Source organism: Erpetoichthys calabaricus, chromosome 12 (genome assembly GCF_900747795.2).
Source record: "Erpetoichthys calabaricus chromosome 12, fErpCal1.3, whole genome shotgun sequence".
Taxonomy (NCBI): Eukaryota; Metazoa; Chordata; class Cladistia; order Polypteriformes; family Polypteridae; genus Erpetoichthys; species Erpetoichthys calabaricus.
In genome coordinates, this window is record NC_041405.2 from 150198291 (window position 1) to 150212154 (window position 13864).

The 13864-nt window shown below is 44.3% G+C and overlaps 1 protein-coding gene across 2 annotated transcripts in view; it reads right to left on the reverse strand.

The window, feature by feature from the left end:
- LOC114662854 (calcyphosin-like protein) overlaps nt 1-13533 on the reverse strand; it is a 34121-nt gene extending 20588 nt beyond the window's left edge. Inside the window, exons 1-3 of one of the 2 annotated variants that reach the window (XM_051935031.1) lie at nt 13314-13533; nt 7910-8105; nt 4563-4740 (exon numbers count right to left, since the gene is read on the reverse strand). In XM_051935031.1, coding sequence (XP_051790991.1) covers nt 4563-4740; nt 7910-8046 — 315 coding nt within the window. In that variant the 5' untranslated portion in view covers nt 8047-8105; nt 13314-13533. The remainder of the gene's footprint in view (nt 1-4562; nt 4741-7909; nt 8106-13313) is intronic. The other variant, XM_051935029.1, reaches the window with a different exon arrangement.
- Between the last annotated feature and the right edge of the window lie 331 nt (nt 13534-13864).

Below are 13864 nucleotides of genomic sequence, written 5' to 3' on the forward strand. Positions count from 1 at the left end.
TTCGTGGCAGTACTGTACTGTAAGGAGAACAGGAAGCAACTGTAGAGGAAAATGCGGCTTGGGATGGTGAAAGTAGCCAATAGGATTTGAGACTGCAACTCCCAGCAGTGGCTCTGATTGGTCTCCTGCTGAGGGTGCTGGGGCTATTGCGGTCAAAGTATGTCAGCACAGCTTTTAAAAAGTGGGCCGGTGACCAAAAGCAAAAAAAAAAAAAAAGTTTTTCTAATTTGTGTTTCAAGTTCCTGTCTGTCTGCCTTCTGCTGGGTTACCTGTACTTATTCGTCTTGTCCTGGATCGTTTCATGGTTGGCGTCTGCATTGTCTGCCTATGTACATGAGGACTAAGTGGATTCATGGCCATCCCGCAAAGAAAGAAGAACTCCTGAACCCATCTTCACCATTTCAAGAAGTAGCGGTAGGATGATCTTTACATTCACATTCAACGTGCGGATCTCTGGACTATCTATTTTCATCATTACATTTCATCCGTTAACGTTTTTCATGATTTACAGTGTGTGTTTTGTTGGTGCTTTGTTGCATTTAATGTGTAATCGCCGTAAGGGGAACAGGGGTGGGATCGTTGTTTTCATTTATTATTTCATTTGTTTTCATTGCATTCTTTATTTGCTGTTTGATTACCAGATTGCTTTGTTTTTGTCTCTGTTTGTGAGTGCGTCCCTGGAATCTCCACCATTAAAATAAATAAATCGTCGTCTTCTCGGGCTTACTTGTGGCTGCTCTGTCACATGATATGCTTCTCACGTGACGCTACGCTTACTTAAAAGCCTGAACAGCACCTGTCCTTTTTGGCTGATTGCTTTGCTTCTCTCTCCTCCCCCAGACCATCCTCTGCTCCTGTTGGAGGTTGTGCTCCCCTATGATGTTTGTCTATTCTTTAATTGATAACTAACTGCATACTGCACTCATTTTACTTCTGAAAGAGACATGTTTGTTTGAAGTGTTTGAATAAAGTTCCTGTCTCTACAATCTCCTGTGTTTCTGTGCAATTCTGTGACCCAAGTGCGACACCCTGCAGCCTGACTGTCTCTGGGGTTGAGCCGCAACACTAGACTAGCCTGCCAGCATCAGCGCTTACCTCTGTGTGCTTGAGTGCAGCCAGTTCAAGGGCAGTTGGCTCGGTGATTTCAGCCATGGCGTCAGTTGCACTTTGTACATATTGTTCCAATAGTTTTTACAGTTCATTAGCAGTTACAGTAATTGTGATGCTGTTTTCATGAAAAAAAAAAAAAAGTGTTGTATTAAAATTTCACTTTTTCTTTGTGAATTGTGACGTTTACTTAAAGTGCAGCAAAAAAGTATTTGGCGTCCAGGCATGCATTAACCCCCAAGTATGTGGCAGTCAGCCCCAAGATGCCACTGAAACGTCCTGCACCTTCTATGGCTTCTGGAAATGAAAACACACTGAATTACTGTACATACAGCGGTAACATCTGTATTTCACATTCTAGCACTGCGGGTGACATATCAGTACAGTACTGTACAGTATACGGGTTTACCTTTACATTCTTTTCTTTAATTTAATTTCAAACTCGGCTTAATACATTACCTAAAGTGTTTTGGGGGCATATTTAGGGTTTAAACTATAAAAACAGGCATTTTTTTTTTAACCATATCCAAAATTCGCTGTTTTTCACAATTTGCAGGTGCTCTAGGAACGTAACCCCCACGAATTTTGGGGGTGTACTGTACTTGTACTTCTGGATGAGCATTCATTGGTTGTCGGCTGTCATAAACACAGAACTGACAACATCAAACTGGAGCGAGTCTTAATAATAATAATAATAATAATCATTCTTTGCATTTATATAGCGCTTTTTTCACTACTCAAAGCGCTCAGCAATTGCAGGTTAAGGGCCCAACAGAGCGGAGTCCCTATTGGCATTTACGGGATTCGAACCAGCAACCTTCCGATTGCCAGTGCAGATCCCTAGCCTCAGAGCCACCACTCCGCCTAAACTAGTCTTGGACTAGTTAGAATGGGTCACTGGGTATGTCAGACATCTTACTTCGTGGAAGTGCATCAAAGTTTGCCTCCAACTCACTAAGGTTACGTAAATGGCAGGTAAGACTGAAAAAAGTCATCAAAAGTGACATGGCCTTTACGCTAACAGCGTCCTCTAAATTGACCTGCTTTATACTGCACTGCACTGCACTGTCTGATGTATGGGCATCCCATCCAAGGTTCCTTCCTGTCTTCTGTTGAGGATACCATCATGGACTCTGACTTCTTATGATACTGGAATGGAAAAAGTGGATTCAGAAAACGGAGATACAAGTAAAAGGTTACCCACTACTGGTAAGGCACTGGACTGAAAAAACACAGTTGTCACTTCAGCCTCCCAGTGTGACTTCCATCAGTGACTCAGGCAAGTCACGTCGCCTGCCAGGGCTCTGGTTTTGGAAACAACTGTAGAGTACGGTCTTAGAAACATGATTTGGGATGGAAGGATGCTATATTTTGTGAAGATTACCTTATAGAGGCAGTGTGGCCAAGCAGTTAAGGCTTTAAATTCTAGAAGTGCAAGGCTAATAGTTCGATGACCCACACTTTATCCTGCGGTGTCAGCAGTGGGCAAGAAGTCCGGGAAGGAAATGTTTCATGTTTTCAGCAGCCACCCCACTTGCACTTCAGTACAGGTCATCCAACCTGAAGCAATTTGGAAGCTCACCTGAAGCTACAGGACTTGGACGGAAGACCATCTAGGAAAAGCTTGGGTTACTGCTGGAAGAGGTGTTGGTGAGGCCAACAGATGGCACTTAACCCTGTGGTCTGTGTGGGAATCCCAATGTCCCAGTGAAGTGACAGGGACACTATACTCTAAAAATGTTGCAGACTTCGGATGAGATGTAAAACGGAGGTCCTGACTATATGTGGTCATAAAAGATCTCGGTGCACCTTTCAAAAATAGTTGGGTTTATCTCTATGTCCTTACTCGATTACCCATCATGGCCTTGTTCATTCTGTCCCAATAATCATCCCCTGTCTCTGATCATCTCTCTCTCTTTCTCACCACTTCAGTGCCTAATAGGTAATGTGTGGGGAGGGTACTGGTACAATAATGGCTGCCGTTGCATCATTCAGGTGGGTGCTACACATTGGTGGTGGTTAAAGTGGCTTCCCACTGTCTATGTAAAGCGCTATATAAATGTCAGTCAGTCATTTTCCAACCCAACATATCCTAACTACAGGATCACGGGGGTCTGCTGGAGCCAATCCCAGCCAGCACAGGGCACAAGGCAGGAAACAAACCCCAGGCAGGGTGCCAGCCCACCACAGGGCACACACACACACACACACACACACACACACCAAGCACACACTGGGGACAATTTAGGATCGCCAATGAGCCTAACCTGCATGTCTTTGGACTGTGGGAGGAAACCCACGCAGACACAAGGAGAACATGCAAACTCCACGCAGGGAGGACCTGGGAAGTGAACCACAGGTCTTCTTACTGTGAGGCTGCAGCGCTACCACTGCACCACCATGCTACCCCTATATAAATGTAACTATCGTATATACTCGCGAATAAGTTCTCCTGTGGATAATTTGGGATTTTACTGTATAATTTCGGGTATTTTATAATGTCAGTTGTATAAGTCGAATGCGGAAAACTCACGCTATTGGTCCAAGAGATTATGACACGCTAACACCCACCTGAGAGAGTAACCATGGAGCTTTATTGTCTATGTGGGTGCAGCAATGCGCCGTTTCAGCGTGTGCTCCTAACTTCTATCTGTCTCTATTGTGCCTACGTGACCACATGGTAATACCCGAACTATTCCGAAGTGACGTTTGCACTATTTTGTGTTTTTTGTATCTCATGCCCTCATAAGAGCCTCCTTTATCTACGATGGAGCGTTCAATCAGAAGAAAATATGAAGCTGGTTTTAAATTAAATGTCGTTGGAAGTAGCGAAAGAAATTGGTAACTGTGTTGCTGCAACAAAATTTGATGCGTCTGAGAAACTGGTGCAATATTGGAGGAAACAATAATGTAATAAAAAAAAAAAATTGTCATATTTTTGAACAGGGGCGGCACGGTGGCGCAGTGGGTAGCGCTGCTGCCTCGCAGTTGGGAGACCTGGGGACCTGGGTTCACTTCCCAGGTCCTCCCTGCGTGGAGTTTGCATGTTCTCCCCGTGTCTGCGTGGGTTTCCTCCGGGCACTCCGGTTTCCTCCCACAGTCCAAAGACATGCAGGTTAGGTGGACTGGCGATTCTAAATTGGCCCTAGTGCGTGCTTGGTGTGTGGGTGTGTTTGTGTGTGTCCTGCGGTAGGTTGGCACCCTGCCCGGGATTGGTTCCCTGCCTTGTGCCCTGTGTTGGCTGGGATTGGCTCCAGCAGACCCCCCGTGACCCTGTGTTCAGATTCAGTGGGTTGGAAAATGGATGGATGGATTTTTGAACAGGCGTATAAGTCGGGGTCTGATTTTATGATCGTGGAGTATATATGGCATCTGTCTAAATGACCAAAAGGAAAATCATCAGAGACCAAAATGGGGGAATAAATCAGGAAATCACTGAAGAGCACAAAACTCACCCTGAGAGCTTCGAGAAACTCATTGAAGTCCAATGTGCCACTGCCATCTTTGTCCAGTTTTTGGAAGATCTCCATGGCCTCCTCCTTCTTCAGTGGCACACCGTAGTCATTCAAGCCTTTCTGAAACTCTTGAAAGTCTAGAGTTTTGCTTCCATCGTCATCCATGATACGGAAAGTCCTAAAGTGGATTGGAAAGAAAAGAACAGGATTAGGAGGACTGCACTGGGATGTCTGAACCAGTAGAGGCGGAGGTCTGTTTCAGAAGGTGCACCATGGAACTCACGGCAAAAAAGACAATACTGCAGTTAACAGCTACGTTTTTGGGGTAATAAGGGCAAATGACCCAATCAGACATACGGATGAGCCTCCATCCAGACTGGATTGCTACCCAACACAAAATCTTCAACTGTTTTTATCCATTTTAATGCATTTTTACATAATGAAAATATATTTAATAAAAATGACCATTGTGTCAGCTTTCCTAGACAGCAATTCATTGTAGTATTGAAGCTGCAGGGATTTGCGTCAAATTAAACACTTGTGTTGAGGTGTTCAGTGGTGTCGCACCTGCCTTGGTATACCAAACCGTCACAACGTCTTCAAGTGCTGAGCCAATGCTGTGCCTTTAATTTGAGTTTGAGACCACTTTTTAGGTGCCCTGGATGAGTTATTTTACCCCAAACCTTTATTACCTTGATTAGCCATCTTAACATGTAGTACTGATGATGTTGGTCTTGAACGGATGACATTTAGGAAGTTTTTACAGCTTGTGAACAAACATCCATCCATTTTCCAACCCGCTGAATCCGAACACAGGGTCACGGGGGTCTGCTGGAGCCAATCCCAGCCAACACAGGGCACAAGGCAGGGAACCAATCCTGGGCAGGGTGCCAACCCACCGCAGGACACACACAAACACACCAAGCACACACTAGGGCCAATTTAGAATCGCCAATCCACCTAACCTGCATGTCTTTGGACTGTGGGAGGAAACCCACGCAGACACGGGGAGAACATGCAAACTCCACGCAGGGCGGACCCGGGAAGCGAACCCGGGTCCCCAGATCTCCCAACTGCGAGGCAGCAGCGCTACCCACTGTGCCACCGTGCCGCCTGTGAACAAACAATGAAGAGTAAAATCTACTAAAGGATATGTTGGGTCAAAGGACAAAACAGTGAGTAAAATAAGTAACACCTGTACAATAATGTGATATTTGGAAAGGTTTTTTCTTGATTGATTGGCTGTATTATCTGTCCCGTGTGTCTGTATCCTTGTTTTTTATGTTTCTGCTGCCGTTTGTATCCGAGTTTCCCCATGGGATTAATAAAGTTTACCTAACCATCTTCCTGTAGTTATATTATGCATTTTTGTAATATACGTTAGTAGAAATGGGACACTGTGACCCTGGCAGTTTAAAGTGTATGAACTGGAGGAAATTGTGGGCGGGTTTTTAGGAAGAAATGCTGTGGGCGGAGCCATTTCAGCAGCAGGTTTCATTAGAACAATCTGGAATGAGAAGAGGTCGTTCAGCCCAACAAATCTCACCAGTCCTATATGCTTAATTCTTCTAAAAAACATCAAGTCGAGTTTTGAAAGTCCCTAAAGTCTTACTGTCTAGGACACTACTTGGTCACTTATTCCAAGTGTCTATCGTTCTTTGTGTAAAGAAAAACTTCCCAATGCCTGTGCAAAATTTACCCTTCAAGTTTCCAACTGTGTCCCTGTGTTCTTGATGAACTCATTTTAAAACAACAGTCTCGATCCACTGGACTAATTCACTTCATAATTTTAAATACGTCAATCATCCATCCATTATCCAACCTGCTATATCCTAACACAGGGTCATGGGGGTCTGCTGGAGCCAATCCCAGCCAACACAGGGCGCAAGGCAGGAAATAAACCCCAGGCAGGGTGCCAGCCCACCGCAGGGTGAACACTCACACCAAGTACACACTAGGGACAATTTAGGATCGCCAGTGCACCTAACCTGCATGTCTTTGGACTGTGGGAGGAAACCAGAGTACCCGGAGGAAACCCACACAGACACGGGGAGAACATGCAAACTCCATGCAGGGAGGACCCGGGAAGCGAACCCAGGTCTACCCACTGTGCCACCGTACTACCCTTATATAAATATAACTACTGTATATACTCATGGATAAGTTCTCCTGCGGATAATTCGGGATTTTCGCTTATTCCAAGTGTCTATCGTTCTTTGTGTAAAGAAAAACTTCCTAATGTTTGTGTGAAATTTCCCCTTCACAAGTTTCCAACTGTGTCCCCGTGTTCTTGATCAACTCATTTTAAAATCACAGTCTCGATCCACTGGACTAATGCCCTTCATAATTTTAAACACTTCAGTCAGGTGTCCTCTCTTAACCTTATTTTGTTTAAACTGTAAAGGCACAGCTCTTTTAATCTTTCCTCATAACTCATCCCCTGTAGCCCTGGACTCGGCCCTGTCGCTCTTCTCTGGACCTTCTCTAGTGCTCTTATGTTCTTTTTGTAGTCTGGAGACCAAAACTGCACACAGGACTCCAGACGAGGCCTCACCAGTGTGTTATAAAGCTTCACCGCCATCCACTACAGACTTTTTTAGCGAGTTGTCCCCAGATACGTCTGACCTCACCTACACCTCCATTTGTTCTGGCACTTGTGCTGTGAGCTACCGGTGCCCGAGGACTGCAGTGAAGTTGCTCTATTGGTGTTACTGCCACACACAAAAGGTATAAATGTAAAGTTTCATAAACAACTGCTTGACTATTTATATGATTGATGCTAATTTTATGAAACACATGATCCTTTAGGTAGCACAGTGGTCAGCTCACTGTTCCACAGCCCTGGTTTCACAGCCCACATTGACTTTACGAGGCTCATATTTGTACCCAAAAGATCGTCACACGTGTGCACAGGGTAGACACCTTATGGCTCTGGTGATGGCAATGACCCTGCAAACCAGGGGCTGGTGTTGTTGCTTAAGGACTTTTCCATCTGTAGGATGGAAGACTGACAGCCTAGCTACCTCTGACATTAATTCCATCGTCCTCCATCCTGGACCTGCCCCTTCCTGCCCTTTTAAAAATCAGATCTGCCTCCATCTTGAGCCTGTCTCTATGAAAATATTCTCACCTTTTCATTTCAATATGGGGGTTCGCCACTGTGCTACCAAACCTCTTTCGATCGTTTTGTGCTTTTGTTACAAGACTAAATGGAAACAAACATTGTGTGCCAGTGGGAGTGTTTGAAGGGTGGGCACCACATCTGGCAGTTGGGGGCAGAACACTTGTTAGAATGCTTCAGGTGGATTATGCAAATAAGATGCCCGATGTGGTGCTTCTTTCCTTACCGTGCCAAACCCTTGATGCCAGAGGAGCCTCTGGAGAGACACTGCAGCCGTAGCCTCTCGATGGGGTCTGTGGTCTGGGACAGCTGCTGCTTGGATCTCTGGATCAATTCAACATCGTGACGAGTGGTGCCAGCCATTCCTGTTTCTTCTGATGAACGAGCTGGAGGGGATTTCTATCTTGTCTATGTTCAAACCTCTAAAGAAAAATCAAAGGAATAGTTTACTCCTTGTAATGTTAATGGGGCAAAAAAGTCCTTACTGGTAATGCACGCTGCGTAAAATGCTATATAAAATCAAGACGGGTTTACTGATTGAATTACGCAGGTGCTGAACTTGCACAGAACTTTATTGTCCAGCAACACCACTGCAAGGAATTTCTCTTGGTGTTTCATCCATACACATAACAAGGTCAATACAATTAAAACACAATATGCATACGCAACACCAGCACAACATTTTATACAGTAGTAGTGAAAACATATATTTGTGTTTTTTTTGCAATATCTGATTAAAACAATACGACAATGTCGCATTTCAAGACATCTTTTCAAGCAGCTTTTCTCAACCCCACCAAAGACGGAATTCTCCACTTCAGGTAATGTGCTTTTTTATTAGAGACTACAGTATGGAGCCTCATTTCATTCTGAAAACTTTCAAGGAGCTTTGCTGCCTCAGGATTACTGGAAGCGGATACCATATAGTGCCGTTACTATCTACTATGGTGCCTTTAATATCTACATCTATCGATCATATAGTGCCTTTAATATCTATCTATGTATTACATAGTGCCTTTTGTATGTATCTATTATATAGTGCCTTTAATATCGATCAATCTATTGTGGAGATTGGCCCAGACACAGACAGGCAGACACCAAAGGTTCACTCACCCAACTCCAGCCATCGAATGGAGGGAGGTAGCCCCTTTTATATCCACCTGGATGTGCTCCAGGTGCCTCCCAATGAGCTACTGCTGGAACTCCCTGGTGTGGTGGAAGTGCCTGCTGTGCACCCGGAAGCACTGCAGGTGTCCCTGGTCTTCATCCCTCCAGCACTTCCGGGTGTGGTGGAAGTGCTGAGGGCCAGGGCTCTTCAGGCATCTGGGTGCCCCCTGGCGGTGACCACGGGCCCCAATAGGGTTGAGCTTCCATGCTTCGTTCCCATGGTTCCTATAGTCATCAGGGTGGTCGCCCCATTCTCGTGGTCCAGAGGAGGTATAATCCCTCCTTCGGTCCTTCCGGGTGTCCCAGCTGGGTACCACCCCCAGCCGCTCGCCACACTATTATATAGTGCCTTTAATGTCTCTCTCTCTATTATACAGTGCCTTTCAGATCTATATCTATCTATCTCTCTCTCATTTATAAATTGCTTTTCACACTTCTGTTGAATGATTTATTGACGGCAAGTCCTCAGTGTTGGTATATCACAGAGAGGATGTGCAGCGTTGTTCATAATGGCACTCACATTTCTTTTAATTTACTCTTCCACTAGGACCTCCAGGAGGTCCAGAGTGTGTCCCATAACTGAGCCTGTAATTGTAATTAGATTGTTGGTTCGGTTGGCTTCTCTTGAAGTGATGTTACCAGCCCAGCACACCACAGCATACAATCTTTAATATAAATCTTTACACAAATTTATGTAATACTTTTTTATGCATCATAAATATAATCATTTGGCTATTACTGCTCTAAGTGCGATGGAGGAAGCACAGCTCCTGACAGAACTGGAGGGAACTAATGGACACTCGTTCCAATACCTATGCCACACATTTTTAAAATTTTTAACTCCTCCGAGTCTCATGTCTCTGAAGTGGCAGTTCAAGCGACGGAGATCAGGCAGTGCAAAGGGGTTCTGGACATTTCTGAAGAGGACCAAGTAGCGCCTGCTTCAATCAGATTGATGGATGTGAATCTGAAACATTCTCATACTGTAGTAAAGACCTCAAAGATGGTGAATGGATGTCCAAACAGCCCAAAAACAACAAAGAACAATGGAGAGGGCTACATAAACCTGAAGACTCACCCAAAAAAGAGAATGCATCCAATTGGATAAGCCTATTGAGGTCATGTGTCCATATGTCTCCACCTGCTCTGGCCATATCAGCTCATGCATGAGCAAGATGGAGAAGCCATTTAAAGGGGAGAGTTCTGCTAAGGTTAATTTTCTACTTTAGGAAAATAGGTCATTTATTTCCCACAAAAAGAACAGTGATTTGAATGTCAGGAATGAGGACATCAATGGAGACATTGTCCTTTACAACAACCCATCGGGAACTGAAGAACCAACTTTGGAATGGCAGCTACGACAAACACAATGGGGAGAAAATTATTAGCAACATGTCGCAATCTGCCAATTGTGCTCTTTTTCCTACCATCAGAGGACATGTTGGGGCTGGACAGCGTAGGACCTCCAATGCAGTATTAGTACCCCCTCATGGGACCGAACAGTGACCCCAACAGAGCTCAGCTGTGGGAGGGGCTATTTAAGTGTCCTGGAGGAAGAACAGGCATCCTGACCAGTGTGGAGGAGGATTTGTTGTCCGGCCAGGAGACCATAATGGATGGACTGAGTGGACACAGGTGCTGAGAGAAGTTCATTCCCCCACACAGCAGGTGGTAGTGTTCCTCAAGGATGAACCCATTTATGACACTAGCAAGAGAATTGGGGGTTGGAAGCACAGGCCTGTCGGGGTCTTTGGGTTCCGGAAAAGGGCATTGTCAGGGGAGGGCTGCCCGGGTTTCCACATGACCCCGAAGGGCACTGGACCACTTGTGTGTGATACCAGAAGAAGATCCCGGATTGAGTTCAAAACATCAGAGTCAGGAGGCAGCAGGTGACACTCACTTGGAGGAAGGAAGCAGTGAAAAAAATCGATTACTTATTGCATTCTGGTATTGATCTTTCAGCTGGTGATTTATTGGAAACGTGTTTTTGACAAACAAATATTATTTATTTGAACCTGGAATGGTGTTCGGTAATATTGTGTGTGAGGTTTGGGGCTCAGGGGTGCTCCCTTATGGTTACACTGCTCATAAATATATTAAAAAACAATGAATAACAAAGTCAGCCTGGTGGCGCAGTGGTTACCGCTGCTGCCTCACAGATCCAGCCTCCTTGGGTCATATCCCACATTCAGGCCTTGTCCATGTGGACACTGCAGCTTCTTTCTCTGTGTGCACTGATTTTCCTCCTAAATCCCAAAAAGACATGTAGGTTTAGTTAATTGGCCCTGGCATTGAAGTGACTGCTGCCCACCTCAAGGTTTGTTCTGGTCTCATACCCATGGCAGAACTTATGGACGGGCTAACCAGAGCCCTGTGGGCAAAATAAATCAAGATGTATAACATAATATTTAGTCTTTGTTTTGTCAGGCAAGTATTCCTGCCGCTTGACCCTCGTTAACCCTTTACTGTTAATAAGGATCACGGATGTTTTAGACCTCACAAACACAATGTATTAAAAAATAATAAAGGAACACAAAGTCAGCATGGTCCAGCATAAAAGAAGCTCCCTCCTCTACATCAGAGATGGAATCGGTGGGCAAGGAGGTGAAGGAGACAGAGGTGCTGTGTTGAATACAATTATAATAAAATAATTAACCCTTTATTTAACCTCGAAGCTGTGTCCGGCCGGGTGGTGTCTGGTGTTTGGGGCGCCCCTTAGTGGCCACATCCTCTATGGAATCACTCTGAAAAAACGTTTACTCAACTTCTTTTTTAAACGACTAGCGTGTACGACTAAAAGTCGTTTTAATGTTGTCGGGGTGAGTCGTGGACTAGCTGGGTATGTCAGACTATTCGACTTCACTGGCCTCTGACAGCTTTTATTTGCGAAGATTATGTAAATGAAAATCACAGGACAAGTCACCAAAGAGGACCCATGGCCTTCCCTTTTCAGGTATTCGCATTTTGTTACCTGTTACTTCGCACAAAGTGAGAAATCCGTTTTTGAAAATAAAATCATATTTTGAGGCATTGACAGAGATATTCTCTACACTTTATATATCTGAGCAGAATGTTTCTAACAATAAGAACTTATTGTTTCCAAAGGTTATTTGACGATTAAACGTTACGAGCATCCCACGGTTACTGGTAGCTTGGCAAAAGTGACAACAAACAAACCAGCCAATTTTTATTTGTTTGTAATTTTGTTTTCAGGTTTTTCTTGTTTTACCTTAACAACTGATAATACCTGGTATCATGAAAATAATTTTGTACTAGAATGATATTTTTAAATATTTCCCCTCCTTCTCTCCGTCTCTCTCTCTCTCTCTAGACCACGTGTGTCGAACTCCAGGCCTGGAGGGCCACAGTGGCTGCAGGTTTTCATTCTAACCCTTTTCCTAATCAGTGACCAGCTTTCACTGTCAATTAACTTCTTTTCCCTTCATTTTAATAGCCCAGTTTTTAAGGATTCAGTCCTCTCAATTGAATATTTTCATCATTAAATGGCAGCCAAAGACAAATGAGATGTGAAACAAATCAACGGTTGACCAGCTAATTTGGGGCTTCAAATGCCAACCAATTTCACTCCATCCAGTTTCTTAAAGAGGAGCCAGATCTTGCTGTTAATTAAACCGATTATTCCATGGTTTGTTGCTGCTCTCATTCTGCCACAGTAGACATTGATTTTCTGTTTTTTTTCTAAGACCTGAGAGATCAATCTTACTGAGACCTTCACCTTTATTTTCAGATATTGCGCTACAGACACAGATGAGCTGGTCATGTGGTGGCTCCTTTTGTGTCTCATTATTGTTTGGCTGCTAATTAAGGAAAAAGAAACAACTAAGGGGCCTGAGTCAAGTTAAGTAAAATGAAGGCAAAAGAAGTGAATTAGCAGCAAAAACAAGTCACTAATTAAGAAGATGGTTAGAATGAAAACCTGCAGCCACTGCAGCCCTCCAGGACTAGAGTTTGACACCCCTGCTCTAGACAATGGAAGAGTCTCTCTTTGTTTTTAATATTTGACATCGCATCCTGTACTCTGATGGCTATCAAGTAGACTCCTAAACTTCCACATTGCATTTTCTTTCCCTCCCTCTCTCTCTTTCTTTCTTTCTTCATTTCCCTCATAATATCAGATGCGGTTTCTATTTTTATTTATTTATTTTTATTGCTGCTCTCCATGCTCTTGTTGCACACTCAAACTACTGGCTGTTCCTGTGTTCTGCTTATTTCAGTTCAGGCGACTCCTATGCTTTTATGTTACATTTTCATTTTGTCCGTGGTTCCCTCAGAACAGCTGGGCGGGGCCGCAAAATGCTTCAAGCCCACGGCCAGCACAACCAAGTCCGCCCCTTCCCAGGTAAAGTCACAAAAATCCAAAACTAGATCAAATGGTTTTGAAAATCTTATACTGTAATATACTATGCTATAAAAAAAAGAGAAATAAATGTACAAACTCTGACCTGAGTTGCTGCCGCTCCGGACCAGTATGCGCCACCTTCTGTCACCTGTGCCGTCAATTCCGTGACGAGAGACCCCGTTGCCGCAGTAACGCCGACGCCCCGCTTCTATGGGTTACAGCGTGGCGGTTAAATCACAAATGATTTATTGATGTGTTAACCACTGCGCCGAGGGCGCGACGAAACGATCAGTTAACTTAACCGGAATCAGGTGGACAAGCGGGCGTGGCGGCAGATAGCTGGCTGGCGCATGCGCTCCGTCCACAGCTGGCACCTGCCGTGCGGTCTGGCAGTTACAGGATGGTGCAAGTAAACCGCTCTTGAGTGATTGGATTTAAATGACTCCGAGAGCATAAGAGGAAAAAAGATTATCCGGTCAGAAGTGTGCTTAGATAGACAGACAGACAGACAGACAGACAGATAGATATTGTGAAAGGCACTATAGATAGATAGATTTTTATTTGCAGCCGTGCTTCTCAAACTTTCACTTTTTTCCATGTAAATGTCTTGCTGAATTGAGCACGAATATCAAACCTTTGTGAAGTTCTCCCTTG